The following is a 27612-nucleotide window of genomic DNA, read 5'->3' on the forward strand; positions in this document are numbered from 1 at the left end:
GACCCCTTACATTTATCATCATTACAGTCACACTGGGAAAGTTTCATCCCAACATGTCCTTCTTGGTGCAGGATTTTTGGTCAATGAGTGTATATACAGATGGGCTCTTACCACTCATGTTCTCATAAAGCTCCTCCCCTTTTCCTCCAGGAGAGTCTCTTGGACGGATGCGAGTCCTGAACCTGGGGACTCAAGCCTTCAGATGCTCCACGCTGTCTGCCCGATCTTCTGATGACAAAACCAGAGCTCAAATAGGGAAGCAACATCCCCGACATCAAACCTGATGGGAAGGGTCCCTTCAGCAGGACATGGCCATCCCATACAGCCGATATGAGAAGGTCTAGAAAGGGTCTGGGATGGGCTAGGGGACCCCTACCATGGAAGGTACTTGCCAGTCTAGACATGGGCTGGAAGGAGAGGAAACCCCCATACAACCCGAGCAAAGATCCTACAATTTGATAGAACAGGAAAATTCCACTCAGGAATCCTCTCTGCACCTGTCCTCTGTAGAGACAGGAAGAGCACTGGAGGCTGGAGCGGCCTATTGACTTCTCTGTGTTCTAGTCCCTACACAAGACCAGGAGGACGACCTACATATGGTGCTGTCATGGAGAACGTCCTGGAAAAAGTTATCTGGAGTAGTGCATACAACACTTGAAGTAGAGAAATGCAGAAACCGCTGCTCTCCAGTATAATATTCATCCTTTTAAGCTTCTTTACTCCCTCCTCTGCAGCTCTGGTCTCTTCATTCTCTGTGGGTGGGCAGCAGGTCATCCCATGTGACCATCAAGCACCTGCATCTCCCAGGAGTGCGCTGCAGCCAGCTCTTCCTAAGCCCCTCTCCCCTCCCCCCGTGTAGAGATACAGCTATATACCTCCATGAATATACAAGTAGGGATGAATGAAAGGAGTCTGCACTGCTTCTCCACGAGATGACTGCACCGGCACTGACAGGAGGAGGGAGCAGAGAAGATACTGAGCATGTGTCCATCCCTGAATGCAGGAGAAGGTGGACCAGTATAAACCTAGAATAGTACTGGATAAAACAAGGCGTCCTCCTACAGAGGAGGAGACATCTCCATTACCTGACTGTCCTGTGGAAGAAGAGGACGCGGACATCTCTCTGGTGTTGTCCTCTGACTGGATCTCTCTGCAGGAGACACAGAGACTGGACTCAGACTTTACAGACAGAGAATTCCAGGACATTTGTATTTAGTCCTGTCCGTTACCTGGAGATGTATGAAGTATGTATCCACTGGACTCTGGGGTCGAGTGGAGGGTGGACCATAGGCGCAAAACACAACCAGAGTTTGTTTCAAACCAATAGGTTTTTTTAATTGGAAATTGCAAATGTGATCGCACACTGCATCCAGCACTCTGCCCTCCATGCTGGATGAGACATTGGTTTATATTTTGGCCAAAGCATAGTAAGCCACTCACCGCGTCAAGGTCGTCTCATTTGAGTGGTCCCTAACTCTTGTTCCTACCTGTTCATGGGCCATGACAGCCACATAAAATCCAGGGAATGTAGGTCAGCATGCAAGCCAAGTACACTTTGCTTGTAACCCCGTCCGGTGCCATTACAGCTTTCATCGGATCCAGGGATGCAAGTGCCAGGTTTTTTTAATTGTTTTTGTTATCGTGACAACGCGTTTCGGGGTACTGTGGACCCCTTTTTCAAGTCTAAAAAACATGTACATACAAATTATATAAAAAGGGATAATAGTAATAATAATAGTAGTAGTAATAATAGTATGGCCGTCAAGCTTAGATTTGGATGTAGATATAAATGGATGAATGGATACATATATACGTGAATACCATGATGTCGATAAAAAAAATATATATATAATATAATAGTAATAAAAAACATAATTATAAACATAAACAACTATCAATTGTAGAATATTAAATTAAAAATGTAAACATATATATATATATACACACACACACACATAAATAAGAAGGGCGCCAGTTGGTTACGTGGCTGCTAATAAATAGCTGGTGATGAATGGCTATTTGTCGGGCGCATATAGAGTTAAACAATCTTGATATAGATATGCGATAGAGGTTTGAGCCGTTAAATGTTTAATTCAATGGTAAAAATGCCCATACGATTAGTCAATAACGACGCAGGATCGGAGGTGCATTATTGCTAAGGTATCACTTATGAAAGTTTAAGCTGGGGGTCAGTTTACCTATTATTGTTACAGTGTCACTTGTGTAGGTTTTAGCTGAGGGTCAATGGACCTATATGGTGGTTACATCATATTTTGAAAAACAAGGGCATAATGTGCTATTGGGTGGTGGTATAGGGACTGAGGGCGAAAAGGCATGATAAGGTGTATAGAAGAGGAAATGGTGAGGGGAAGGAAGAGAGAAGAGTGGCACCGGAGTACATACCTGTGAAAATGCTGCTGATGGAAATTGCGCTGCTCCTAGCTTCTGGCACGTGCGGCGTCCAGATGCTGTGCGCGCGCTGGGCCGGCAATGAGGAGGCGAAGTGGGCGGGGACAGAGCTGGCTGGGTGGTTTGAACGCCCTAAGTGGGCGGAGCTAGCGGCAGCGCAAACGCCACGAGTGGGTGGAGCTTAATGAATGGGCGGAGCCTAGTGCCGCGATGCAATGCAGTGCAGATGTGCAAGGGGATTGTGGTGGGCAGAACTTTTGATGAGAAGAGGGGGGAAAAGTGTGACGCAATGGGGGCAGAGGGCGAGAGTAGGGGGATTGAGGAGAAGGGACGGTGGCATAATGTAGATGGGCTGGAACGATGTGTGTGAGGGGGTGGGGCCATGAAAAAGCTAAGGATGAAAGGAATGATTGCAGAATGATACTGAGGGTGGTGATGGGGGTGCAACTATGCTAAGGGTGAATGACATGATTGGAGGTGGGCGGGACGGGATCTGCGAGGGGGTGGGAACATGATGGCGGTGGGGAAGCAGGGGAATAGGTGCAGGGTGATGCTTGGTGTGTTGGGAAGGCGAATGGGAGGGATAGGAAGGCAACTATGCTGGGGGGAATGACATGATGGGGGTGGGCGGGATCGTGAGGATATTAGGGATACAGGGGAATGAGTGTAAGGTGATGCTGGGTGTGTTGGGAGGGTGTGACGAAAGGGGGGGGGGTGAGACAAGGGTGGGAGGGAAGGGGACGCAGCAATGCTAGGGAACTAAATGTTATAATAGTGGAAATTGAGAAAAGAGAGAGTTATGGGAAAGTGGTCTAGTTGGATCTAGAAACATTTGTTTTCTAAGCTCTCATTGAGACCGTAAGGTTCCAGTGTTTGGAGTTTGTAGATCCAAAACATTTCTCTTCGTTGTAGAGTTCTGAACCTGTCGGAACAGCTGTCAGGGATATGTTCGATGGGCGTGATGGTTAGCCTAGTGGGATCCTTGTCATGAATGGCCAGGAAGTGTCTGGACACACTGTGTTTTAGGTAGCCCCGTTTGATATTCCATCTGTGGTTGTTTAGTTGTTCTCTGAGGGTCTGAGTGGTTCGACCTACATATTGCTGTCCACAGTCGCATTCTAGAAGATAAATGACGAAACTTGAAGCACAGTTCATGAGGCTTTTGATACCGAATTCTTCTCCTGTGGTGTTGCTCTTAAAGTTCGTTATACGGTTATTGATATTATCGCAACACTTGCATAGTTTATGGCTGCATTTGAAGCTCCCTTTAGAATCAGGGAACCATTTGGATGTGGTCATTGTGGCACGTTTTATTCTTTTTAATTTGCTCGGAGCTAGTGTATTTTTTAGTGTGCGGGCCCTCCTAAATGTGAAGTGGGGCTTGCAAGAAATAGTTTTATTGAGGTAGGGATCGGCCTTCAGGATGTGCCAATATTTTGTTACGATGTTAACAAAATATGCGTTGTCACGATAACAAAAACAATTAAAAAAAACCTATTGGTTTGAAACAAACTCTGGTTGTGTTTTGCGCCTATGGTCCACCCTCCACTCGACCCCAGAGTCCAGTGGATACATACTTCATACACTGACCCGGACGGCGGCTTGGCCCCCGCCAAAGGTGAACACGGACGTAACCGGCAGCACCAACCAGCAACACCTAAACCACTCCTACTCGCCTCCAGTATAGTTGCACCAAACATTAGGTGCAACAATAACAGGTGAGCAGTACCACTCTTCCTTTATTTGGAAGCTTGTTCTGAACCTACTCACCCTATGAGCGCCTTTTTCCTCCTTTGGCCACGTTACCTGGAGATGTGAGGGGCTGGTCCTCCTCCATCTTGACCTCCTTGTACAGACCCTTGTGTCCTTCTAAATACTCCCACTCCTCCATGGAGAAATAGACAGCGACATCCTGACACCTTATAGGAACCTGACAACACAATGACACCGTCATCACCCAGACCCCTCCAGTGCTGTGACTGTATAATGTCCCCGCATTCCCGGCGGTGTCACCTCTCCAGTCAGCAGCTCCATCATCTTGTGGACGACTTCTAGGATCTTCTCATTGTTCTTCTCATGTATCAGATTACTAGACGTCTTCTTCACCATGGAGTAATCCTGTTCATGGAAGACATAATAATAAATGTCACCATGTACATTCCAGAGTCCATCACTTCTACAGCCATGTCCACCTGTAATTACCATAGATAATGGTGTAATGTGACATCATCAGAACCTCTCACCTCTCCAGTCACATCCCCTGTAATTACCATAGATAACGGTGTAATGTGACATCATCAGAACCTCTCACCTCTCCAGTCACATAATCTGTAATTACCATAGATAATGGTGTAATGTGACATCATCAGAACCTCTCACCTCTCCAGTCATATCCCCTGTAATTACCATAGATAATGGTGTAATGTGACATCATCAGAACCTCTCACCTCTCCAGTCACATCACCTGTAATTACCATAGATAATGGTGTAATGTGACATCATCAGAACCTCTCACCTCTCCAGTCACATCACCTGTAATTACCATAGATAATGATGTAATGTGACATCATCAGAACCTCTCACCTCTCCAGTCACATCCCCTGTAATCACCATAGATAATGGTGTAATGTGACATCATCAGAACCTCTCACCTCTCCAGTCACATCCCCTGTAATTACCATAGATAATGGTGTAATGTGACATCATCAGAACCTCTCACCTCTCCAGTCACATCCCCTGTAATTACCATAGATAATGATGTGATGTGACATCATCAGAACCTCTCACCTCTCCAGTCACATCCCCTGTAATTACCATAGATAATGATGTAATGTGACATCATCAGAACCTCTCACCTCTCCAGTCACATCACCTGTAATTACCATAGATAATGATGTAATGTGACATCATCAGAACCTCTCCAGTCACATCCCCTGTAATTACCATAGATAATGATGTAATGTGACATCATCAGAACCTCTCATCTCTCCAGTCACATCCCCTGTAATTACCATAGATAATGAAGTAATGTGACATCATCAGAACCTCTCCAGTCACATCCCCTGTAATTACCATAGATAATGATGTAATGTGACATCATCAGAACCTCTCACCTCTCCAGTCACATCCCCTGTAATTACCATAGATAACGATGTAATGTGACATCATCAGAACCTCTCACCTCTCCAGTCACATCCCCTGTAATTACCATAGATAATGGTGTAATGTGACATCATCAGAACCTCTTACCTCTCCAGTCACATCCCCTTTAATTACCATAGAAAATGATGTAATGTGACATCATCAGAACCTCTCACCTCTCCAGTCACATCCCCTGTAATTACCATAGATAATGGTGTAATGTGACATCATCAGAACCTCTCACCTCTCCAGTCACATCCCCTGTAATTACCATAGATAATGATGTAATGTGACATCATCAGAACCTCTCACCTCTCCAGTCACATCACCTGTAATTACCATAGATAATGATGTAATGTGACATCATCAGAACCTCTCACCTCTCCAGTCACATCCCCTGTAATTACCATAGATAATGATGTAATGTGACATCATCAGAACCTCTCACCTCTCCAGTCACATCACCTGTAATTACCATAGATGATGATGTAATGTGACATCATCAGAACCTCTCACCTCTCCAGTAAGCAGGAGGAGTATCTCTAGGGTAAGATCTAATATCCTCTCCGCCATCTTGTCCCCGTCTCCATCCATTATCTGGTACTGATGATGTCATCGGACAATCCTATATCACAGGAACCTGAATGGAAGAAGAGGAGTCAATGTAGAATCTGCATGAAATCCCATAGAAATGCTTATAATGACCGGAGATGATGAGGGACATTTGGGAGAAATCAGAGGAGATGAGGTCTTCTCTCTATTGTCTGGACTGAGGACTGGAAGATCTCGTCAGGGCAGTTCCTCCATGTATGAGGTGACAGCAGTGTAAAGTATGGTGCACCCTGACACTGGCCGCAGTGGTGATACCAGTAATGTAAACCATCATGGCCCCAGTGGTCATGTGACACTTATACTGGTATCACTGCTGGGATACATCCTCATAACATGGACGTCTATGGGAGATGACGACCACTGCTGGAGACACTGGTGGACGCCTCCCAGGTCCCTCTCCGGCAGAGACTTCAGTGTCCCCGACGTCAGGAGAGCAGCGCATGCGCAGGATGTCAGTGCGGCCTGTGACTGCCACAATACACTGCACTACTGAAGCGTCAACTGCCACAATACACTGCACTACTGAAGCGTCAACTGCCACAATACACTGCACTACTGAAGCGTCAACTGCCACAATACACTGCACTACTGAAGCATCAACTGCCACAATACACTGCACTACTGAAGCGTCAACTGCCACAATACACTGCACTACTGAAGCGTCAACTGCCACAATAGACTGCACTACTGAAGCATCAACTGCCACAATAGACTGCACTACTGAAGCGTCAACTGCAACAATACACTGCACTACTGAAGCATCAACTGCCACAATACACTGCACTACTGAAGCATCGACTGCCACAATACACTGCACTACTGAAGCATCAACTGCCACAATACACTGCACTACTGAAGCGTCAACTGCCACAATACACTGCACTACTGAAGCATCAACTGCCACAATACACTGCACTACTGAAGCGTCAACTGCCACAATACACTGCACTACTGAAGCGTCAACTGCCACAATACACTGCACTACTGAAGCGTCAACTGCTACAATACACTGCACTACTGAAGCGTCAACTGCCACAATACACTGCACTACTGAAGCGTCAACTGCCACAATACACTGCACTACTGAAGCGTCAACTGCCACAATACACTGCACTACTGAAGCGTCAACTGCCACAATACACTGCACTACTGAAGCGTCAACTGCCACAATACACTGCACTACTGAAGCATCAACTGCCACAATACACTGCACTACTGAAGCATCAACTGCCACAATACACTGCACTACTGAAGCATCAACTGCCACAATACACTGCACTACTGAAGCGTCAACTGCAACAATACACTGCACTACTGAAGCGTCAACTGCAACAATACACTGCACTACTGAAGCGTCAACTGCCACAATACACTGCACTACTGAAGCGTCAACTGCCACAATACACTGCACTACTGAAGCGTCAACTGCCACAATACACTGCACTACTGAAGCATCAACTGCCACAATACACTGCACTACTGAAGCATCAACTGCCACAATACACTGCACTACTGAAGCGTCAACTGCCACAATACACTGCACTACTGAAGCGTCAACTGCCACAATACACTGCACTACTGAAGCGTCAACTGCCACAATACACTGCACTACTGAAGCATCAACTGCCACAATACACTGCACTACTGAAGCGTCGACTGCCACAATACACTGCACTACTGAAGCATCAACTGCTACAATACACTGCACTACTGAAGCATCAACTGCAACAATACACTGCACTACTGAAGCGTCAACTGCCACAATACACTGCACTACTGAAGCGTCAACTGCCACAATACACTGCACTACTGAAGCGTCAACTGCCACAATACACTGCACTACTGAAGCGTCGACTGCCACAATACACTGCACTACTGAAGCATCGACTGCCACAATACACTGCACTACTGAAGCATCAACTGCCACAATACACTGCACTACTGAAGCATCAACTGCCACAATACACTGCACTACTGAAGCGTCGACTGCCACAATACACTGCACTACTGAAGCATCAACTGCCACAATACACTGCACTACTGAAGCATCAACTGCCACAATACACTGCACTACTGAAGCATCAACTGCCACAATACACTGCACTACTGAAGCATCGACTGCCACAATACACTGCACTACTGAAGCATCAACTGTCACAATACACTGCACTACTGAAGCATCAACTGCCACAATACACTGCACTACTGAAGCGTCAACTGCCACAATACACTGCACTACTGAAGCGTCAACTGCCACAATACACTGCACTACTGAAGCGTCAACTGCCATAATACACTGCACTACTGAAGCGTCAACTGCCACAATACACTGCACTACTGAAGCGTCAACTGCCATAATACACTGCACTACTGAAGCGTCAACTGCCACAATACACTGCACTACTGAAGCATCAGCTGTGACAGACATCACACACTGCACTACTGAAGCACCAGCTGCGACAGACATCATACACTGCACTACTGAAGCACCAGCTGTGACAGACATCACACACTGCACTACTGAAGCACCAGCTGTGACTGACATCATACACTGCACTACTGAAGCATCAGCTGTGACAGACATCATACACTGCACTACTGACTGCGCCCCCGGCTCCCCGGTACCTGCTCCTCCTCAGGCCGGGGCTCTCCCTCCCGCTGTCCGGACATCAGAGCCTCTTTACAGGACGTTTCCAGCAGAACTTCCTCTTTCCCTCAGGTTCCTGGAGTTTTCCTCTCCCAGCATGCTTTGCGGTGTGACGTCACAGGGCTGGCCCCGCCCGGCACACTGGTCAGTCAGCACTAGCCCCGCCCCCTACACCTCCGGCGGCCATGTTAGTACACCCAGACATGGCTCCTGCTCCTCTCCTCACATCACTGAGGGCCACAGGCGCTTCCCTCACCATCTCCAGAGCCCCAAACACTGGGAGCGGCCAGCACAGCCGTATCTAAGCCTCTCATGTGAGATACAGCCTGCTGAGCCTGGATCACAGCTTCTCTTGTGTGATACTGTCTGCTGAGCTGTGTATCTAATCCTGTCCTGTGTGATACTGTCTGCTGAGCTGTGTATCTAATCCTATCCTGTGTGATACTGTCTGCTGAGCTGTGTATCTAATCCTCTCCTGTGTGATACTGTCTGCTGAGCTGTGTATCTAATCCTATCCTGTGTGATACTGTCTGCTGAGCTGTGTATCTAATCCTGTCCTGTGTGATACTGTCTGCTGAGCTGTGTATCTAATCCTATCCTGTGTGATACCGTCTGCTGAGCTGTGTATCTAATCCTATCCTGTGTGATACTGTCTGCTGAGCTGTGTATCTAATCCTATCCTGTGTGATACTGCCTGCTGAGCTGTGTATCTAATCCTATCCCGTGTGATACTGTCTGCTGAGTTGTGTATCTAATCCTATCCTGTGTGATACTGTCTGCTGAGCTGTGTATCTAATCCTATCCTGTGTGATACTGTCTGCTGAGCTGTGTATCTAATCCTATCCTGTGTGATACTGTCTGCTGAGCTGTGTATCTAATCCTATAGTGTGTGATACTGTCTGCTGAGCTGTGTATCTAATCCTATCCTGTGTGATACAGTCTGCTGAGCTGTGTATCTAATCCTATCCTGTGTGATACTGCCTGCTGAGCTGTGTATCTAATCCTGTCCTGTGTGATACTGACTGCTGAGCTGTGTATCTAATCCTATCCTGTGTGATACTGCCTGCTGAGTTGTGTATCTAATCCTATCCTGTGTGATACTGTCTGCTGAGCTGTGTATCTAATCCTATCCTGTGTGATACTGTCTGCTGAGCTGTGTATCTAATCCTATCCTGTGTGATACAGTCTGCTGAGCTGTGTATCTAATCCTGTCCTGTGTGATACTGCCTGCTGAGCTGTGTATCTAATCCTGTCCTGTGTGATACTGACTGCTGAGCTGTGTATCTAATCCTATCCTGTGTGATACTGCCTGCTGAGCTGTGTATCTAATCCTATCCTGTGATACTGTCTGCTGAGCTGTGTATCTAATCCTATCCTGTGTGATACTGTCTGCTGAGCTGTGTATCTAATCCTATCCTGTGTGATACTGCCTGCTGAGCAGTGTATCTAATCCTCTCCTGTGGGATACAGTCTGCTGAGCTGTGTATCTAATCCTCTCCTGTGTGATACTGTCTGCTGAGCTGTGTATCTAATCCTATCCTGTCTGATACTGTCTGCTGAGCTGTGTATCTAATCCTATCCTGTGGGATACAGTCTGCTGAGCTGTGTATCTAATCCTCTCCTGTGTGATACTGTCTGCTGAGCTGTGTATCTAATCCTATCCTGTGTGATACTGCCTGCTGAGCAGTGTATCTAATCCTCTCCTGTGGGATACAGTCTGCTGAGCTGTGTATCTAATCCTCTCCTGTGTGATACTGTCTGCTGAGCTGTGTATCTAATCCTATCCTGTCTGATACTGTCTGCTGAGCTGTGTATCTAATCCTATCCTGTGGGATACAGTCTGCTGAGCTGTGTATCTAATCCTCTCCTGTGTGATACTGTCTGCTGAGCTGTGTATCTAATCCTCTCCTGTGTGATACTGACTGCTGAGCTGTGTATCTAATCCTCTCCTGTGTGATACTGTCTGCTGAGCTGTGTATCTAATCCTATCCTGTGTGATACTCCCTGCTGAGCTGTGTATCTAATCCCCTCCTGTGTGATACTGTCTGCTGAGCTGTGTATCTAATCCTCTCCTGTGTGATACAGCCTGCTGAGCTTTGTATCTAATCCTATCCTGTGTGATACTGTCTGCTGAGCCGTGTATCTAATCCTATCCTGTGTGATACTCCCTGCTGAGCTGTGTATCTAATCCTCTGTTGTGTGATACAGGAGGAGCTGATCACATGGTACAGTCCCCCCCCCGGTCCCCTCATTGGTATAGTCCTCACCCGCCGGTCGCTTCTTTCACCCTAGTGTTAGGTTTGCCCGTTTCTGGCGGGGGAACATCCTGCCGGATCCGGACTAACGCTCGCACACGTCTGCTTCCGGAAGTCTGGCCCGGCCCCATTCATTATAACGGGGGGGACGGGCGGGAGATGCGGCCGCAGCACGGGAAACATGCCGAGAGGCGGCCGGCCAGAAACCGCCTGCTGGTCAGTGGAGGAGACCCCTTTACATGCAGCGATCTCCTCCACAGTACGGGCAGCAGGGATCGGTGATGTTGTTCCCATATAGACGCGTTCCTTCCTTCCTGACAGTCGGCTGCTCGTCATTCAGGGGTAGAAGTCAGAGAAGACGGCCTCGGGGACAGTACGGGGGTTACCTAGGTACACACCAGGTTCCCGACCCCCAGGGCGCCCCACCAAATATGTCACACGGGTCCCCAGCTTCCGCTCCCTCCTCTTTACCCTTATCGTTACCTCCTTTGCCGTCTCGCGCTCCTCTACTACTCTTTACAGACGGGGCGGACAGAATCCATTCCCATATCAATAGAGAGACGGGGAGGGGGGTCCGGCTCAGGGGTCCGACACCAACAAATGGCCGCACTCTCCACTCAGAGGCTCAATCCTACATCTAGGTCCCTAACAGATCAGGAAGAGAAGCTTCTAGTAAAAGGATTTCCGTCTGTCCCCACAACCAGATTCAATACTTCTGATTGGATTAAGGACATTATTCTTATTACCTGAAAACTAAAATGGCAGAAATTCTTCCAGACACTGATAGGGAAGAGCGTGCCGAAGTAGGGATCACCCTGGGGGGTCTGGAGGGTGTGGAGGATCTGGGGGGGGTCTGGAGGATCTGGGGGGGGTCTGGAGGATCTGGGGGGGGTCTGGAGGATCTGGGGGGGTTTGGAGGATCTGGGGGGGTCTGGAGGATCTGGGGGGGGCGCGTTATAACAGTTCTATCTACTTATTCTAGTTATACTGGGGATTCATTGCCTTTAAGAGCAATGCTGATTTATAGTCACTGGTTTGTATGGATTTTCATGTCGGCCGAAATAAGTCCATGAGACCTTAATACCTTGAAATTCCAAGTAATTGAGGTGATCGGCAGTCCCCACGAGGAGGAGATTGGGACAACAGAGTCCTCAGGATATAACCGCCTCAGAACGGTGCATCCCTTTGTCCTGAATGAGCACGTTCTATTAGGTTGCTTATTTAGCCGCAGGGGCCGTTTGTGATGTTAATTCTGAATCTGGGATCGTTCTGTACAGCGTTGAGCCTGTATTTCTGGCAGGTATCGGACCAGGACCGGTTCCCTCAGGCTGCTTATCATATAATACGGGGCGTCCCTTCTGGCATTATTCTTTGCCTCAGCCCCAATGTCAGTCTTGTTCAGCTCACAATCGGCGGTATATTTCTATCTAAGCTCATATCCTTACTCAGCTCCGCTCCTTCTGCTTTCTACGACTCGCAATGTGTTCTATGCATCGTAGATCACACGGGGACCACATTTACGTCACTTCCGGTTTCGGACGCACGTGTGCGTTCCACATAGTAAGCGTTCGTTCAAAACACGGGAAGTGGTGCGATTAGGAAGCTAGCAGCGCTCATTGGCTCAGTAAGAAGGCGGGCTCGGCGTTTGGCGCCCTATGGGAGATATTTGAGATACGGTTTTGAGTTTAACAGTGTGCTTCACTTTACTCCGACACCAACACCAGGCCATAATGCAATCATCGTAGTTGCCATCATTATTTACCTCATCTTTGGTCCCTGATGAACCAGCCTTTACTGACTGGGGAAACGCGTCGGGTCGAATATACCGTGGAGGAGTGCGGTATATCTATACTTACCTGCAGGGCTAAGCCACCGAGAAGTGGGGCCCCCGACCTTACTTCTCTATTATCTGCTGTGCCAATCAGATGTCTTCAAAACTGCAAGTTACAATATTTAGCTTTATGTATTTGGGATCATCACATCCGATATAAAGTGAGGCTCTTCCATATTATTATTTATTGGCACAAACCGAATTGTTATTAATTCTGTTATGGGGCAATTTTTATTTATTTATACCAGTAAAAGGTTTGTTTTAAGAGAATTCATTAATTCTGTGATAGTGATTGTTATGAGATCTTCGCAACCCATCCAAATATTTCAGTGATACTGCTGGTCAGTGGAGGAGACCCCTTTACACGCAGCGATCTCCTCCACAGTACGGGCAGCAGGGATCGGTGATGTTGCTCTTCGTCTCCATACAGAACCATTTCTTGCTCTTTGTACAGCAGGATCTGCTGCCGCTAAGAAGGATTGCGGCGTCATGAGAAACAATCCGCGCGTTGTGCTCCTTTATCCGGTAGTCGAGGGCACATTTACAATGGCAGGTTATTGCTGACGAGGGCTCATTAGCCATAATTTGCCCGAACCAAGGGGCCTAAGGCTGATGTTGTCCATGTGTCGGTCGCCTCATCGCCAATAAAGCCCAAACCAGACAGCACCAGTAACAGGTAAACCAGGAGCCACCAGCACCGAACCAGTAACAGGGGACACGGTGCAGGGAAATCAGAGTAATGAGGGGGTGCAGGTCACCGTGGAGCCCCCCACTATTCTCTGTGAAGGAAAAGCTGACCCCAGGGGAACCGCAGCAGTGTAGCATGGTCCATGACCTTAGGGGGGGAACAAGATGATCTTTGATGTACAGAACCCCCACACCTTACTTCACCAAGTGCCACCGACTTCTTCTTGTTCTCCAGTGGTTGACGTGGCCAGAGGTTTTTCCTTCCTGCCCCTGGAGGAGACCGGTCACTAATTGCTGGAGCAGCCGACCTCAGGGTTCAGCAATGTCACCATTCGCTTTCTCAGAAGAAATGTCCCAGGTTCTGGGGGTGTGAAGACCACATTACCCTACAACACAACTTCTGCAGTATCTCCCAGAGACCCCAGACAGAAGGGATGCCATATGCAGAGTACCAGTACCCACTACAGTATATCACTAAGGGCCGTGTGGGCTCCTGCTGGGAATGGACCCCCAGTGCCTCTAGCTGCAGGTTCTGTACAAGGCTCTGACCTCACGGGGACAACAAGGTCTACTGACACGGACAAAACATGCAAGTGTGTAGAAAACGGATTGCTAATGACCCCAACAGCTGCTTGTTGAAAGCAAGGGGTGAGGGTCAGCGGAGGGGCGCCAAGGTGCGATCAAGCTTAATTAATGTGGTCGTAGATTCCACACTGGTTGGTAGGGGTAATTGTCATTGCTGTCATACAGTTCAAATTAAGGTTGGATGCAGGAGACAAAAGAAATAATAAATTAAAATCCAATTAAAAGTTGGAGAAGGAGTCTCAGTTGGAAACTTACTTCACTAGGGAGGGAGGTATAGGATGAGCACATAACACCTATACCTTCTCCTCCCCCGCCGAGGTCGCTTGTCAGGTGGTCAGACTTTGCTTCCATGTCCCCAAAGAATAGTAACCAGGGTTTCAAAAGTGGAGAAGTCCTTTCTTTATTTAATCTAAAAAGCTCAACGCGTTTCGGGGTAGAGTCCCCTTTATCAAGAGCAAAGTAGAGTATAGTTACATACCAAAAATACACACATATATATATATACCCCTTGGTGCAATCCCATTAGTTGTGGTTTTTGGCGAGGACCGGAAGTGGGCGGAGCCACGCTTCCGACCATGTGTCCCAAATAACTGCCAAATGTATATGGATTATGCACTAATCATGGTTTAGCCCATTGGGGCGATGGGTTAGTGGAGCCTAGGGCATTCTTTTCTTGGGGGGATGAATGCTGGCGCCCTTAGTTGTTATCGATGCGTTCCAGAGTGGAACGCATGCCTACAGTTCCGGGCCCTGGTGCGCATTTCCTGGATGCGTTCCAGGATGGAGCGCAAGTTCGCTTCCGGTCGAAGACCAGAGGTTCGGGTACTGTGCGTTCCACAGTGGAGCGCAGAGGGCGCGAGAGGTCCGCCCCCCGTTTGGTTGGTAGATCCTGCTGAAATGCTCCACGAGGGGTGAAGAATATAAGTTAGAAGCTAATTGGACGGACTTAGGGGGCAGTATTGCTAATACATATATGGAAAGATTAATAAGATTAATAAGTAATCAAATTAAATAATGACATGAATAAATACACTCACCTAAAGAATTATTAGGAACACCTGTTCTATTTCTCATTAATGCAATCATCTAGTCAACCAATCACATGGCAGTTGCTTCGATGCATTTAGGGGGGTGCTCCTGGTCAAGACAATCTCCTGAACTCCAAACTGAATGTCAGAATGGGAAAGAAAGGTGATTTAAGCAATTTTGAGCGTGGCATGGTTGTTGGTGCCAGACGGGCCGGTCTGAGTATTTCACAATCTGCTCAGTTACTGGGATTTTCACGCAAAGAATGGTGTGAAAAGGGAAAAACATCCAGTATGCGGCAGTCCTGTGGGCAAAAATGCCTTGTGGATGCTAGAGGTCAGAGGAGAATGGGCCGACTGATTCAAGCTGATAGAAGAGCAACGTTGGCTAAAATAACCACTCGTTACAACCGAGGTCTGCAGCAAAGCATTTGTGAAGCCAGGACACGCACAACCTTGAGGCGATGGGCTACAACAGCAGAAGACCCCACCGGGTACCACTCATCTCCACTACAAATTGGAAAAAGAGGCTACAATTTGCACGAGCTCACCAAAACTGGACTGTTGAAGACTGGAAAAATGTTGCCTGGTCTGATGAGTCTCGATTTCTGCTGAGACATTCAAATGGTAGAGTCCGAATTTGGCGTAAACAGAATGAGACCATGTATCCATCCTCTGATGGCTACTTCCAGCAGGATAATGCACCATGTCACAAAGCTCCAATCATTTCACATTGGTTTCTTGAACATGACAGTGAGTTCACTGTACTAAAATGGCCCCACAGTCACCAGATCTCAACCCAATAGATCATCTTTGGGATGTGGTGGAACGGGAGCTTCGTGCCCTGGATGTGCATCTCTCAAATCTCCATCAACTGCAAGATGCTATCCTATCAATATGGGCCAACATTGCTAAAGAATGCTATCAGCACCTTGTGGAATCAATGCCACGTAGAATTAAGGCAGTTCTGAAGGCAAAAGGGGGTCCAACACTGTATTAGTATGGTGTTCCTAATAATTCTTTAGGTGAGTGTATATACACCCACATATATCTTTCTAAGTATATCTAAGACACATCAGAACATATAATTAATTAAAATGAAATATAAAGGCATATAGACATACAATACAGACCAAAAGTTTGGACACACCTTCTCATTCAAAGAGTTTTCTTTATTTTCATGACTATGAAGGCATCAAAACTATGAATTAACACATGTGGAATTATATACATAACAAACAAGTGTGAAACTGAAAATATGTCATATTCTAGGTGTCACTACCCGAGCTTTGGGACGTTCTCACAGCTCTGTTTCTCCACCCCTGTGATGATGTCACTACTAAAGCTGGGAGGAGTTCTCACTACTCTGTTTACTTTTGGTTTCTTTCACCACAGCTGTTCTTCATGTGTTTGATTTCCCTCTCTTTATATCACCCCTCCTCCTATGATAGGATGTGGATTATAGTTCTCACTTCAGTTGTAGCTCTTGCTTTAGTTTCTTCACTTGTAGCTATCAGTTCACTGGACCTGTGTTCTGCTGCAGCAAGCACTCCGGATATTGCCAGCCTGTCCTTGGATCCGTCTTCTCTGCGGCTGCAACACCTTCAGCTAAGTCTGCAGACATTGTTGTGTTCCTGTTTGTTTTCTGACTGGATCTGAGGTGGCCACGGTTCCCTCCATATACTGAGTAGGGCACTGGTGGCCGTGCCCCTTCCACTATTGTAGGGGTTACAGTGGTCATTAGTCTTAGGCACGTGGGCATGCCTCGTTCCGCCATTTGGATCCGGGCATGTGCTTTAGCAGAATAGGGAGAGCGTTGAGGGTCGGACAGGGGTCACCCTTTATCCTCCCTAGTTCTGGGTCCAGTCAGTTGCTCTGTACTGTGTATTACTATTGTTGCTCACATACAACCGTGACATTATAATCCACCAAAACCGTCCTTTTTTTACATGGATCCGCTTTCTGACCTGGTTGAGCATGCAGGGTCTTTCTTTGGAAGTAGCGGATCTCCGTCAATCTATGACCCAGCTTCAAGCATTGGGCCCTGCTCCGGCTCATGGAGTCTGTTGCGAGCCAAAGGTCTCACTTCCGGAGACGTTCTCCGGGGGCAGTGAGAATTTTGTTCGTTTCAGAGAGGCATGCAAACTCCATTTTTGCTTGTGTTCTCACTCTTCTGGTAATCAGGAGCAGAGGGTGAGGATTGTCATCTCCCTGCTCAGGGGTAATGCTCAGACTTAGGCTTTTTCGCTGCCATCAGGGGATCCCTCCCTTCGATCCGTGGAGGGATTTTTTGTGGCCCTGGGGCAGATTTATGATGACCCGGATCGTGTTGCTCTGGCCGAATCTAACCTACGTGTTTTATGCCAGAACAAACGGTCTGCGGAGCTTTATTGTTCTGAATTTCGGAGATGGGCAGCTGATTCGGGTTGGAATGATGCTGCACTCCGGAGTCAGTTCTGTCATGGTCTCTCGGAGAGATTAAAAGATGCGTTTGCTTTCCATGAGAGACCAACGTCCTTAGAGTCTGCCATGTCATTGGCGGTACGCCTTGACAGGCGTCTAAGAGACAGGCGTCTAGGGGCAGTGGTGCGGACTCATTCAGTGTGCAGGGGCCTCATCCTGTCTCGCTCCCCTCTGAGGAGGAGCCCATGCAGCTAGCTCGACTTGCCCCTGATAAAAGAGGATTTAGTCCTGAGAGTATGGTCTGTTTTTGTTGTGGGGGCATAGGTCATTTGGCAAATGTTTGTCCGTCTAGGAGATTCTTGAACCGTACTAAGAGCGATAATAAGAGAAAAATCTCAAAAGGTAAATCATCAGGTTCTGCTTCATCTGCTACTTTGGGCAAAGTTGATGTAGGATTTGATGCTTTTCCTCTGACCTGCAGTTCCCGTTTTCTCCTGTCTGCCAGGGTGGCGCTAGAGAGCAAAGTCATTTCTTGTGAGATTTTTGTCGATAGTGGAGCGGCCGTCAATCTTATTGACACTCAATTTGTAGCCATGCATGGTTTTCAGGTTTGCACATTAGATAAAGATATACCTGTTTTTGCTATTGACTCTGCTCCACTCTCACAGAGATCTCTGAAGGGCATTGTTCACAATATCCGGCTAGCTGTAGGTGACACTCATCTGGAGGATATATCTTGTTTTGTCCTTAACGGATTGCCTTCTCCTCTAGTTTTGGGGTTACCCTGGCTCACTAGACATAACCCCACTATTGATTGGCAAGGAAGGCAAATAAATGAGTGGAGTGATTTTTGTAGAGAGAATTGTCTCACAGCGACTTTTGCAGAGGTGTCTACTAAAACGGTGCCATCATTTCTCTCTGATTTCTCGGACGTGTTTTCCGAGAGCGGTGTTCAGGAGCTACCTCCTCACCGGGAGTTTGACTGTCCCATTAACCTCATTCCCGGCGCCAAGCTGCCAAAAGCACGCCTCTACAATCTCTCACAACCGGAAAGAATCGCTATGCGAACTTACATCTCCGAGAGTCTCGAAAAGGGGCATAGTCGTCCCTCAAAGTCACCTGTGGCCGCGGGTTTTTTTTTTGTTAAAAAGAAAGATGGCTCTCTGAGACCTTGCCTAGATTTTAGGGAGCTGAACCGTATCACGATTCGCGATCCCTATCCCCTTCCTCTGATCCCGGACCTCTTCAATCAAATTGTTGGGGCCAAGGTGTTTTCCAAATTGGATTTGAGAGGCGCGTACAACCTGGTCAGGGTCAGAGAGGGGGATGAATGGAAAACGGCCTTTAATACCCCTGACGGGCATTTCGAGAATCTCGTTATGCCTTTCGGCCTAATGAATGCTCCGGCCGTCTTTCAGCATTTTGTTAATAGTATTTTCTATCATTTAATGGGGAAATTTGTATTGGTGTATCTTGATGATATTTTGATTTTTTTCCCCTGATTTTTTTGATTGAAACGTCTTTATCACGATCAGTCATCATACATACATACTTTAGTACTGTGACGCAGCACAGGCCATGAAACAGTACATAATAAATTACTTACAGTCGTCTTTGCGAGCATGGCATTGTTATGTAAAGCACGGGCTAACCCACACTATACATCGCAATGAATGCTACACTAGCATACCTATTCAATCACAAAACCTTCCAACAAAGCATTTAGACAGTGATGAGGGAAGGGGAAGTGGGAAGGAGGGGATAGGGAGGGGGGATCACATGCCCTTAGCTTTATTGAGAGGACAAATACAAACGGGGGGAGAGGGGGAAGGAGAGGGGTTTATTCCTCTTCTTCTTCGTCGACGTCCGAGATGTTGTAGTCCTGCAGCATACTATGGATAAGTCTGCGGCAGTCCTGGACGGACTTGTTCTCCCTCCTGAGAATGAGCCGGTTCCTAGCAAACCAAATAGCGTCCTTAAAACAGTTCATAAGGCGCCAGGCCTCCTGGATGGCTCCAACAGTATGAATCCCAGGAAATAGTCCGTACAGCACCGAAGTGTGTTGCAGGCTGTTCCTGGGCACTGAGTCTTTGAGTTCATGTTCCAGGGCATCCAACAGGCGCTGTGCAAAGCGGCACTCCCAAAACAGGTGGTAAGATGTTTCCTCCACGAAAGGGCACCTGGGGCAGTACCGGGTTTTGCACAGGTTACGGGCATGCATGAATGACCGGATTGGCAGTCCGCCCTGAATGGCCATCCATGACAAGTCCTTATGCCCGTTAGTCAACCTGTTTGACGACACATTAGTCCAAACTGTCTCTAGTGTGTCGTCCTGGATCCCTGGAATTGACTCGGCCACGTCCTTTGCTCTGATGAGTTTGTGGATAGTTTTTGGCTTCCACAAGTCGGGTTTGAGGCCCTCCAGCTGGTGTTCCCTCACAAACCTGACGACGTCCCCGTAGAACCAGGGAGCGTGCCAGTTGTAAGGGATGGAGCTGTCCCACTTGTCCCAGCCCAGACCCCTCCAGAGGGGCAGGAGGAAAAAGCGAGACATAGCCTTGCCCGCAGAGCCGTTAGCAGTTCTTAGAGTCCGACGAACGCTGTCACAAACAAAGGCAATCCGCAGTAAAGTGGGCAGGTCCGGTATGCCCTTTCCGCCCTTGCGGGGCTCTTTGTACATGATGGCTCGTTTCACTCTGTCCATCTTAGATCCCCAGATGCAGCGAAACACTGTCCTGGTGATGGCCCTGGAAACGGTGGCAAGAGGGGGCCATGCCTGTGCGGTGTACTGGAGCACAGGCAAAACTTCATTTCGCAGGACGAGTGTTTTACCTTCAATCGTGAGGTGTCTAAGGCTCCACAGTCCGATTCTTTGATTCACCTTGGCCAAGCGTTCTTCCCAAGACTTGAGGGCTGCGCCTTCCTTCCCGAACCAGACTCCCAGAATTTTGATGAAGTTTGGTTTGATTGTAAATGGGAAGGGGGCAGAAGAGGCCAGTTGCCAGTCCCCGAAGAGCATGGCTTCTGACTTGCCGCAGTTGACTTTGGCCCCTGAAGCTTGTCCGAACTCCTCGCAGGTCTGGACGAGTGTAGTCACCGAACGCCGGTCAGCGCAGAAGACGGTCACGTCGTCCATGTACAGCGAGCACTTGACCTCGTAGTGTCCAGGTCCTGGTGCGGTGATCCCTCTGATCTCCCCGTTCTGTCGGATAGCCTCCGCGAAGGATTCTATAACACAAACAAAAAGGAGAGGTGAAAGAGGGCAGCCTTGCCTGACCCCAGAGAGGACAGGGAAGGGGTCGGTCTTCCAGCCGTTCACCAACACCGTGCTGCAAATGTCAAAATACATCAGGTCAACGAAAGAACAGAACCTCCTGCCCAGACCTAGCCTGCGCAGCGCCTTGCCCATAAATTCGTGAGAGACCCGGTCGAATGCCTTCTTCTGGTCCAGGCTGACCAGGGCGGCATGAACACGGCGGTCCTGGATGTAGTGCACCGTGTCTCTCACAAGGGCGAGGCTGTCTGTGATCCTGCGGCCTGGAATGCCGATGACGACCTTCAGCCGATTTGCCAGTACCTTGGCGAGGATCTTGTAGTCCACGTTCAGGAGAGAGATGGGACGCCAGTTTTTCAGGTCACATCTCTCCCCCTTCCGCTTATACAGGATCGTGATCATTCCTTCCCTCAAGGATGGGGGCATTGTACCCTCCACCACCATCTCCCCATAGAGTTCCAACAGGTCCGGACAGATCAGGTCCCCCAGCGCTACATAGAGCTCTGCTGGGAGGCCGTCACTGCCCGGGGTCCTGCCGGGCCTAAAGGATCTAGCGGCAGAGAGCACCTCCCCCACCGTCAGAGGGTCATCCATGGCCTCCGTACCTGCAGGATCAAGGTGGTTAGTGATACCTGACAGGAATTTATCGGCGGCCTTCTGGTCGGTGTTCCTCAGGGAGTAGAGGTCGCTGTAGAAGTCTGTGACGACTCCCATTACTTCCTCCTTCCCCGAGCGCATGTTGCCGTCTTTGTCTCGGAGTTCGTTCAGGGGCGTGTGGCCGGCATGGAGTTTCCTGAAAAAGAACGAGTTACACTTCTCATCCTTATCCAGGTTTTCCACTTTGGAACGGAAGACGATTCGTCTGGATTCCTCCTTAAAGTGCCTTTTCAGGCTCTTTTTGGTCTTATCCAGGTCCTCCCCTACGTCCCAGCCGCACCGGTGAAGATCTTGCAGGGACCGCAACTCACGTTGCAGTGCTCTGAAGGCCTTCTTTTTCTCACACGCCTGATGTTGTTGCTTGGCCTGAAAGAAACAACGAAACTGGACTTTAACATACTCCCACCAGTCACTAGTACATTTAAAGAAGCATTTGTCGTTCCGCCAGGATATGTAGGTATCCCTAAGCTCCGCCAGCACATCTCCCCGACTCAGCAGAGCGCAGTTCAGCTTCCAGGACCCACGGCCCGGGGGGAACCCGGTGCCTAGGGTGCACTGGACCTGAATGGCCCTGTGGTCGGAGAAGAAGCAGGGGACCATAGAGTGCCTACACTGCCTGACTGCCCGAGAGGCAAACACGAAGTCGATCCGAGAACGGAGTGAGCCATCGGGCCGGCACCACGTATAATTAATGGAGCCGTTCCCCATGGATCCCACAACATCCTGCAAGGACGCCTCGGTCACCATCTCGATAAGCAGTTTGGAAGTGACGTCTAGCTTGCTTGAGGTCCCGGAGCTGCGTCCGTCCTCCTCTATCGGGCAGTTGAAGTCCCCGGCCATCACTACGGCCCTGGTGGTAGCAAGCTGCGGTCGTAGGGCCTGGAATAACTCCAGTCGCTCACCCTTGTCAGGGGAGGCGTACACGTTGATGAGCCTAACCGGCTCTCCCGCCCAGGAGCCGTCTACGACAAGAAGCCTGCCGCAGACGAGCTCCTGGACGGAGTCAAGTGTGAACGCGTTTCCCCTGAGGAGGATGGCAACCCCGGCCGACTTGCAGCTGCCACCACCGGACCAGTAGGAGGGGCCATGGGACCACTGCCTGGCCAGGTGGTTGTAGGACCTAGAGGGGGGCAAAGCACATTCCTGCAACATGTAAACGTCGGCAACCTGAGAAGTAAGAAAGGTTAGTATCGTCTGACGTCTAGTCCGATCTCTAATGCTCCTAACATTGATGGAAAAAAGGTTAAAGTTAGCCATCATGTAAGAGAAAGAAAAGGGTTAGCAGAGAACGATACAGCTTAGTTACCACTCCGGTCGTCCGGCGGTTCCTCTACTTCTTCTTGTCCGCTGTCTGGTGGTTGCCCCTGTAATAGCGCAAAGGCGGCTTCGATCTCTTCCAGAGTTATCTGTAGCCGCATCGGGTCGGCGGTTGCCCCGTTGGCCACCATCTCCTCCACTTCGGTCTCGTCGAGGCTACTGGGGGTGTGGAGGGGTTGCTGTTGGGGGTCCTCGTTGGTGGCCACCGGTTCTTCCATCTGCTGTTCTGTTTCTTCTTCTTTGTTGGTTGAGGCCACGTCCTCTACCTCGAGCATCTTCTTTTTGGATTGGTCAGCCGTGGGGCTGTCCCTACCCTTTCTCTTTCCTTTCCTCTGACTGACATCTGGGGAGACAAGAGGGGGAAATTCCTCCATAGAGAGGGCTACAGCAGCTGGAGGAGAGGTTAGTTCTGCTGTAGTGGTGGCGACGGGGCGGGTTGGGCTGGGGGCACGGGAGGGGGCCACTGAGGTGGTGGGGGGTTGGATGTGGATAACCTCAGTGGTGGTGACGACAGGGCGGGCGGTTGGGCAGGAGGAGGAGGGGGCGGGAGCATGGGCAGGGGGAGATGTCCGCTTACCTTCTTTCTTAGATGGCTTCTCTTTGGGCTGTGTTGCCGCCTGGGCCGCGGCTTGTGGCGGGTTCCGGGCGGCCGGGGCCCTGGCTGCGACTGAAGCCCAGGTGCGGTCCCTCTTTGGGCAGTCCTTGTAGACGTGGGAGGCCAGCCCGCACAGGTTGCACACCACCTTCTTTGGACAGTCTTTGGTCTCGTGACCTGTGACCCGGCAGATTCGGCAGGGATCCTCCTTGCAGTTCCTCAACTCGTGGCCCTTCTGTCCACATTTCCTGCAGAATTGTGGCATGTCCGGGTAGTAGATGAGGCCGTGGGAGTTTCCGAGGGAAAAAGACTGGGGCAGGTGCTGGAGGCCGTCTTCTGCAGTCGCGTCCTTGTTCAGTTTCACGACCGCTGACCACTTTCCGGTCCAGAAGCCGAGTCCGTTCAGGATGTGGGTGGGTTCCCTCACCACTGTGCAGAATCGATTCAGGAAAGTGGTGATGTCTTTACCGGGGGTGTGTGGGTTCCTCATAGACACCGTAATCCTTCTTTCCTCCCTCTGAATGGGGCAATTCCCGACAAAGTGAGAAAATGTGGAGTCCGATGCCGCCGATTTCACCTTCTCCCAATATCTTCTACAGATGTTGATCGACGCGAAGGTCACGTAGAAGATCCCGGTCATAAAGGCTTGGACGCTGAGGGTCTCTGGCTTTGAAAATCCCTGGTCCACCAGCATCTTCTGGCAGAAGATTTCCTCGGTCATCTCCGGGGACTTTCCATCCACCTCCTTCAGCTTCATGGCGACGGTCTGCCGCATCCAGGGCTCCAGTGAAGGGGCGACCTGGCCGGGCTTTCCGCCGCCTTTCTGCCGGGCAGAGGCGTCTGGTCCGGCCCCAGAGGGTCCAGGAGGCTTGGTGGCTTGGGTCTTCTTAGCCGGTCCTGCAGCATCCTTCTTGGTCTTGGGGGGCTTGGAGGTTGTGGCCATGGCTACTTCCTTCTAGCCCTCTTCCTGTCGTGTCTTCGCAAAGCGTCCTTTTGCCGCAGGGGGCGGAGCTTTGCGGCTTCCTTCTTGCTGGGCGGAGCTTCTTCCGGGGAGAGCTTCGCCGAGCTTCTTTCCTCGTCGAGGTCCCCCGAGGCCGGAGTCTTCAGGCCGGAGTCTTCAGTCCTCGTCGTCGGGGTTCCTCGTCGAGTCCTCGCAGAGTCTTCTCCTGGATCGCAGTCGGAGAAGTTCTTCCAGCTGTCGTGTTCGGGGCTGTCTAGATCCAAGTAAGCACTGTCTAACGTCGTACACCAAGACTATTAAGCCACAGGCCAAGAGGAGGTCGGAGACCAGAGCACTCTTGTTCCCTGGGGAATAGCCCTACACCCAATAGCAGCAGTGAGCTGAAGCTGAATTTAATCAACGATGCTCAAAGGCAGAGTGCAGGGGGTACCCACAAGGACCTGGGCCGGCAAGAAAAGGCAGACTGATAAGAACAGATACTACACTTGATCTTAGCCAAAAGGCCGAGAAGCGATCTCGTTATGCCTTTCGGCCTGATGAATGCTCCGGCCGTCTTTCAGCATTTTGTTAATAGTATGTTCTACCATTTAATGGGGAAATTTGTATTGGTGTATCTTGATGATATTTTGATTTTTTCCCCTGATGTTCAGACCCATCAGGATCATCTTTTTCAGGTTCTGCAGATTCTGCGGGAAAATAAATTGTACGCCAAGCTGGAGAAATGTCTTTTTATGGTATCGGAGATTCAATTTCTGGGTTTTCTCCTCTCTGCTTCTGGTTTTCGCATGGATCCCGAGAAGGTCCGTGCTGTACTTGAGTGGGAGCTTCCTGAGAATCAGAAGGCATTGATGCGCTTTCTGGGTTTTGCGAACTATTACAGAAAGTTCATTTTGAATTATTCCTCTGTTGTCAAACCCCTCACTGACATGACAAAAAAGGGGGCGGATTTTTCCTCTTGGTCGGAGGAGGCGCTTACAGCCTTTTCTAAGATTAAAGAGAATTTAGCGTCTGCTCCCGTCTTGGTGCATCCCGATGTTTCCTTACCTTTTATTGTTGAGGTGGATGCTTCCGAGGTGGGTGTGGGTGCGGTTTTGTCCCAGGGCCCTTCCCCTGCCAAGTGGCGACCCTGTGCCTTTTTCTCTAAAAAACTCTCCCCGGCAGAGAGAAACTATGATGTGGGAGATAGGGAGTTGTTGGCCATCAAGTTGGCTTTCGAGGAATGACGCCATTGGTTGGAGGGGGCCAGGCACCCTATCACCGTTTTTACCGACCATAAGAATCTGGCATACTTGGAGTCGGCCAGGCGTATGAATCCGAGACAGGCCAGATGGTCTCTGTTCTTCTCCAGATTCAATTTTGTTGTTACATTCCGACCTGGGATAAAAAATGTGAAGGCTGATGCTCTCTCTCGCTGTTTTCCGGGAGGAGGAAACTCCGAGGACCCGGGTCCCATTTTGGCGGAGGGGGTAGTTGTTTCTGCTCTATATTCCGATTTGGAGGCCGAGGTCCAGGCTGCCCAGTCTGAGACACCTGCCCGTTGTCCTTCTGGGAAGTTGTTCGTGCCTCCTGAGCTACGTCACAAACTCTTTAAGGAGCATCATGATACGGTTCTTGCTGGTCACCCCGGGAGTAGAGCCACGGTAGATCTCATTGCTCGGAGATTTTGGTGGCCGGCTCTTCGTAAGTCGGTGGAGGGTTTTGTGGCTGCTTGTGAGACGTGCGCTCGCGCTAAGGTCCCTCGTTCAAGGCCTTCAGGTTCCCTTCTCCCGTTACCCATTCCTTCCCGTCCTTGGACACACCTGTCCATGGACTTTATCACGGATCTTCCTCGTTCCTCGGGGAAGTCGGTGATCCTGGTGGTGGTGGACCGTTTTAGCAAGATGGCTCATTTCGTACCTTTCCCTGGTTTACCCAATGCTAAAACGTTGGCGCAAGCTTTTGTCGACCATATTGTTAAATTGCACGGCATTCCCTCTGATATTGTTTCCGATAGAGGCACGCAGTTTGTGTCCAGGTTCTGGAAGGCTTTCTGTTCTCGCCTGGGGGTTCGGCTGTCCTTCTCTTCTGCTTTTCATCCGCAGTCGAATGGTCAGACTGAGCGCCTCAATCAGAATCTGGAGACATATTTGCGCTGTTTTGTGGCAGAGAACCAGGAGGATTGGTGTTCATTTCTCCCTCTTGCTGAGTTTGCTCTGAACACCTGTCGTCAGGAATCTTCTGATAAGTCACCATTCTTTGGTGCATATGGGTTCCATCCGCAGTTTGGGACATTCTCGGGAGGGGCTCTTTCTGGTTTACCTGAGGAGGAGAGATTTTCCTCGTCTTTGTCTACCATTTGGCAAAAGATTCAGAGTAATCTTAAAAAGATGAGTGAGAAGTATAAGCGTGTGGCTGATAAGAGACGTGTGCCTGGTCCGGACCTGAATGTGGGTGATCTGGTGTGGTTATCTACTAGAAACATTAAGTTGAAGGTTCCCTCCTGGAAATTGGGTCCCAAGTTTATTGGGCCTTATAAAATCTTGTCAGTCATCAATCCTGTTGCCTTCCATCTTGATCTTCCACGGGTTTGGAAGATACATAATGTATTTCACAGATCTCTCTTAAAACCATATGTCCAGCCCACGGTACCCTCCTCTTTGCCTCCTCCTCCGATTTTGGTTGATGGCAATCTGGAGTTTGAGGTTTCCAGAATTGTGGACTCTCGCATTGTCCGCGGTTCTCTTCAGTACCTCGTTCATTGGAAGGGTTATGGTCCTGAGAGGATGTGGGTTCCGGTGTCGGACATTAAAGCCACTCGCCTCATCAGGGCATTTCATAGGGCTCATCCTGAGAAGGTGGGTCCTGGGTGTCCGGAGTCCACCCGTAGAGGGGGGGTACTGTCACTACCAGAGCTTTGGGACGTTCTCACAGCTCTGTTTCTCCACCCCTGTGATGATGTCACTACTAGAGCTGGGAGGAGTTCTCACTACTCTGTTTACTTTTGGTTTCTTTCACCACAGCTGTTCTTCATGTGTTTGATTTCCCTCTCTTTATATCACCCCTCCTCCTATGATAGGATGTGGATTATAGTTCTCACTTCAGTTGTAGCTCTTGCTTTAGTTTCTTCACTTGTAGCTATCAGTTCACTGGACCTGTGTTCTGCTGCAGCTAGCACTCCGGATATTGCCAGCCTGTCCTTGGATCCGTCTTCTCTGCGGCTGCAACACCTTCAGC

General features: G+C 49.3%; 3 protein-coding genes and 1 pseudogene across 11 annotated transcripts in view; all 4 read right to left on the reverse strand.

Annotated features, from left to right (window-relative positions):
* LOC121000837 (gastrula zinc finger protein XlCGF26.1-like) overlaps positions 1–27612 on the reverse strand; it is an 800859-nt gene that overhangs the window by 669355 nt on the left and 103892 nt on the right. The gene's annotated exons all lie outside the window — the stretch shown is intronic.
* The window catches only part of LOC121001550 (gastrula zinc finger protein XlCGF26.1-like), a 76326-nt gene that overhangs the window by 22473 nt on the left and 26241 nt on the right, over positions 1–27612 (reverse strand). Inside the window, exon 3 of the mRNA XM_040432674.1 lies at positions 22542–22550. Within this exon, the coding sequence (XP_040288608.1) occupies positions 22542–22550 (9 nt within the window). The remainder of the gene's footprint in view (positions 1–22541; positions 22551–27612) is intronic.
* On the reverse strand, positions 1018–9170 carry LOC121000876 (gastrula zinc finger protein XlCGF53.1-like). 2 transcript variants are annotated; one of them, XM_040431632.1, is made up of 5 exons: positions 8788–9168; positions 6067–6190; positions 4423–4527; positions 4216–4339; positions 1018–1150 (listed from the first exon to the last, which is right to left on the reverse strand). In XM_040431632.1, the coding sequence occupies exons 2-5, from the start codon at positions 6142–6144 to the stop codon at positions 1059–1061; spliced, it is 399 nt and encodes a 132-aa protein (XP_040287566.1). In that variant the 5' UTR covers positions 6145–6190; positions 8788–9168; the 3' UTR covers positions 1018–1058. The 2 variants fall into 2 exon arrangements, with proteins under 2 accessions (XP_040287566.1, XP_040287567.1); XM_040431633.1 differs by having other exon boundaries at positions 1099–1229; positions 8788–9170.
* On the reverse strand, positions 24713–24914 carry LOC121002925 (annotated as a pseudogene).

The sequence above is a fragment of the Bufo bufo genome, chromosome 5, assembly GCF_905171765.1.
Source record: "Bufo bufo chromosome 5, aBufBuf1.1, whole genome shotgun sequence".
NCBI lineage: Eukaryota > Metazoa > Chordata > Amphibia > Anura > Bufonidae > Bufo > Bufo bufo.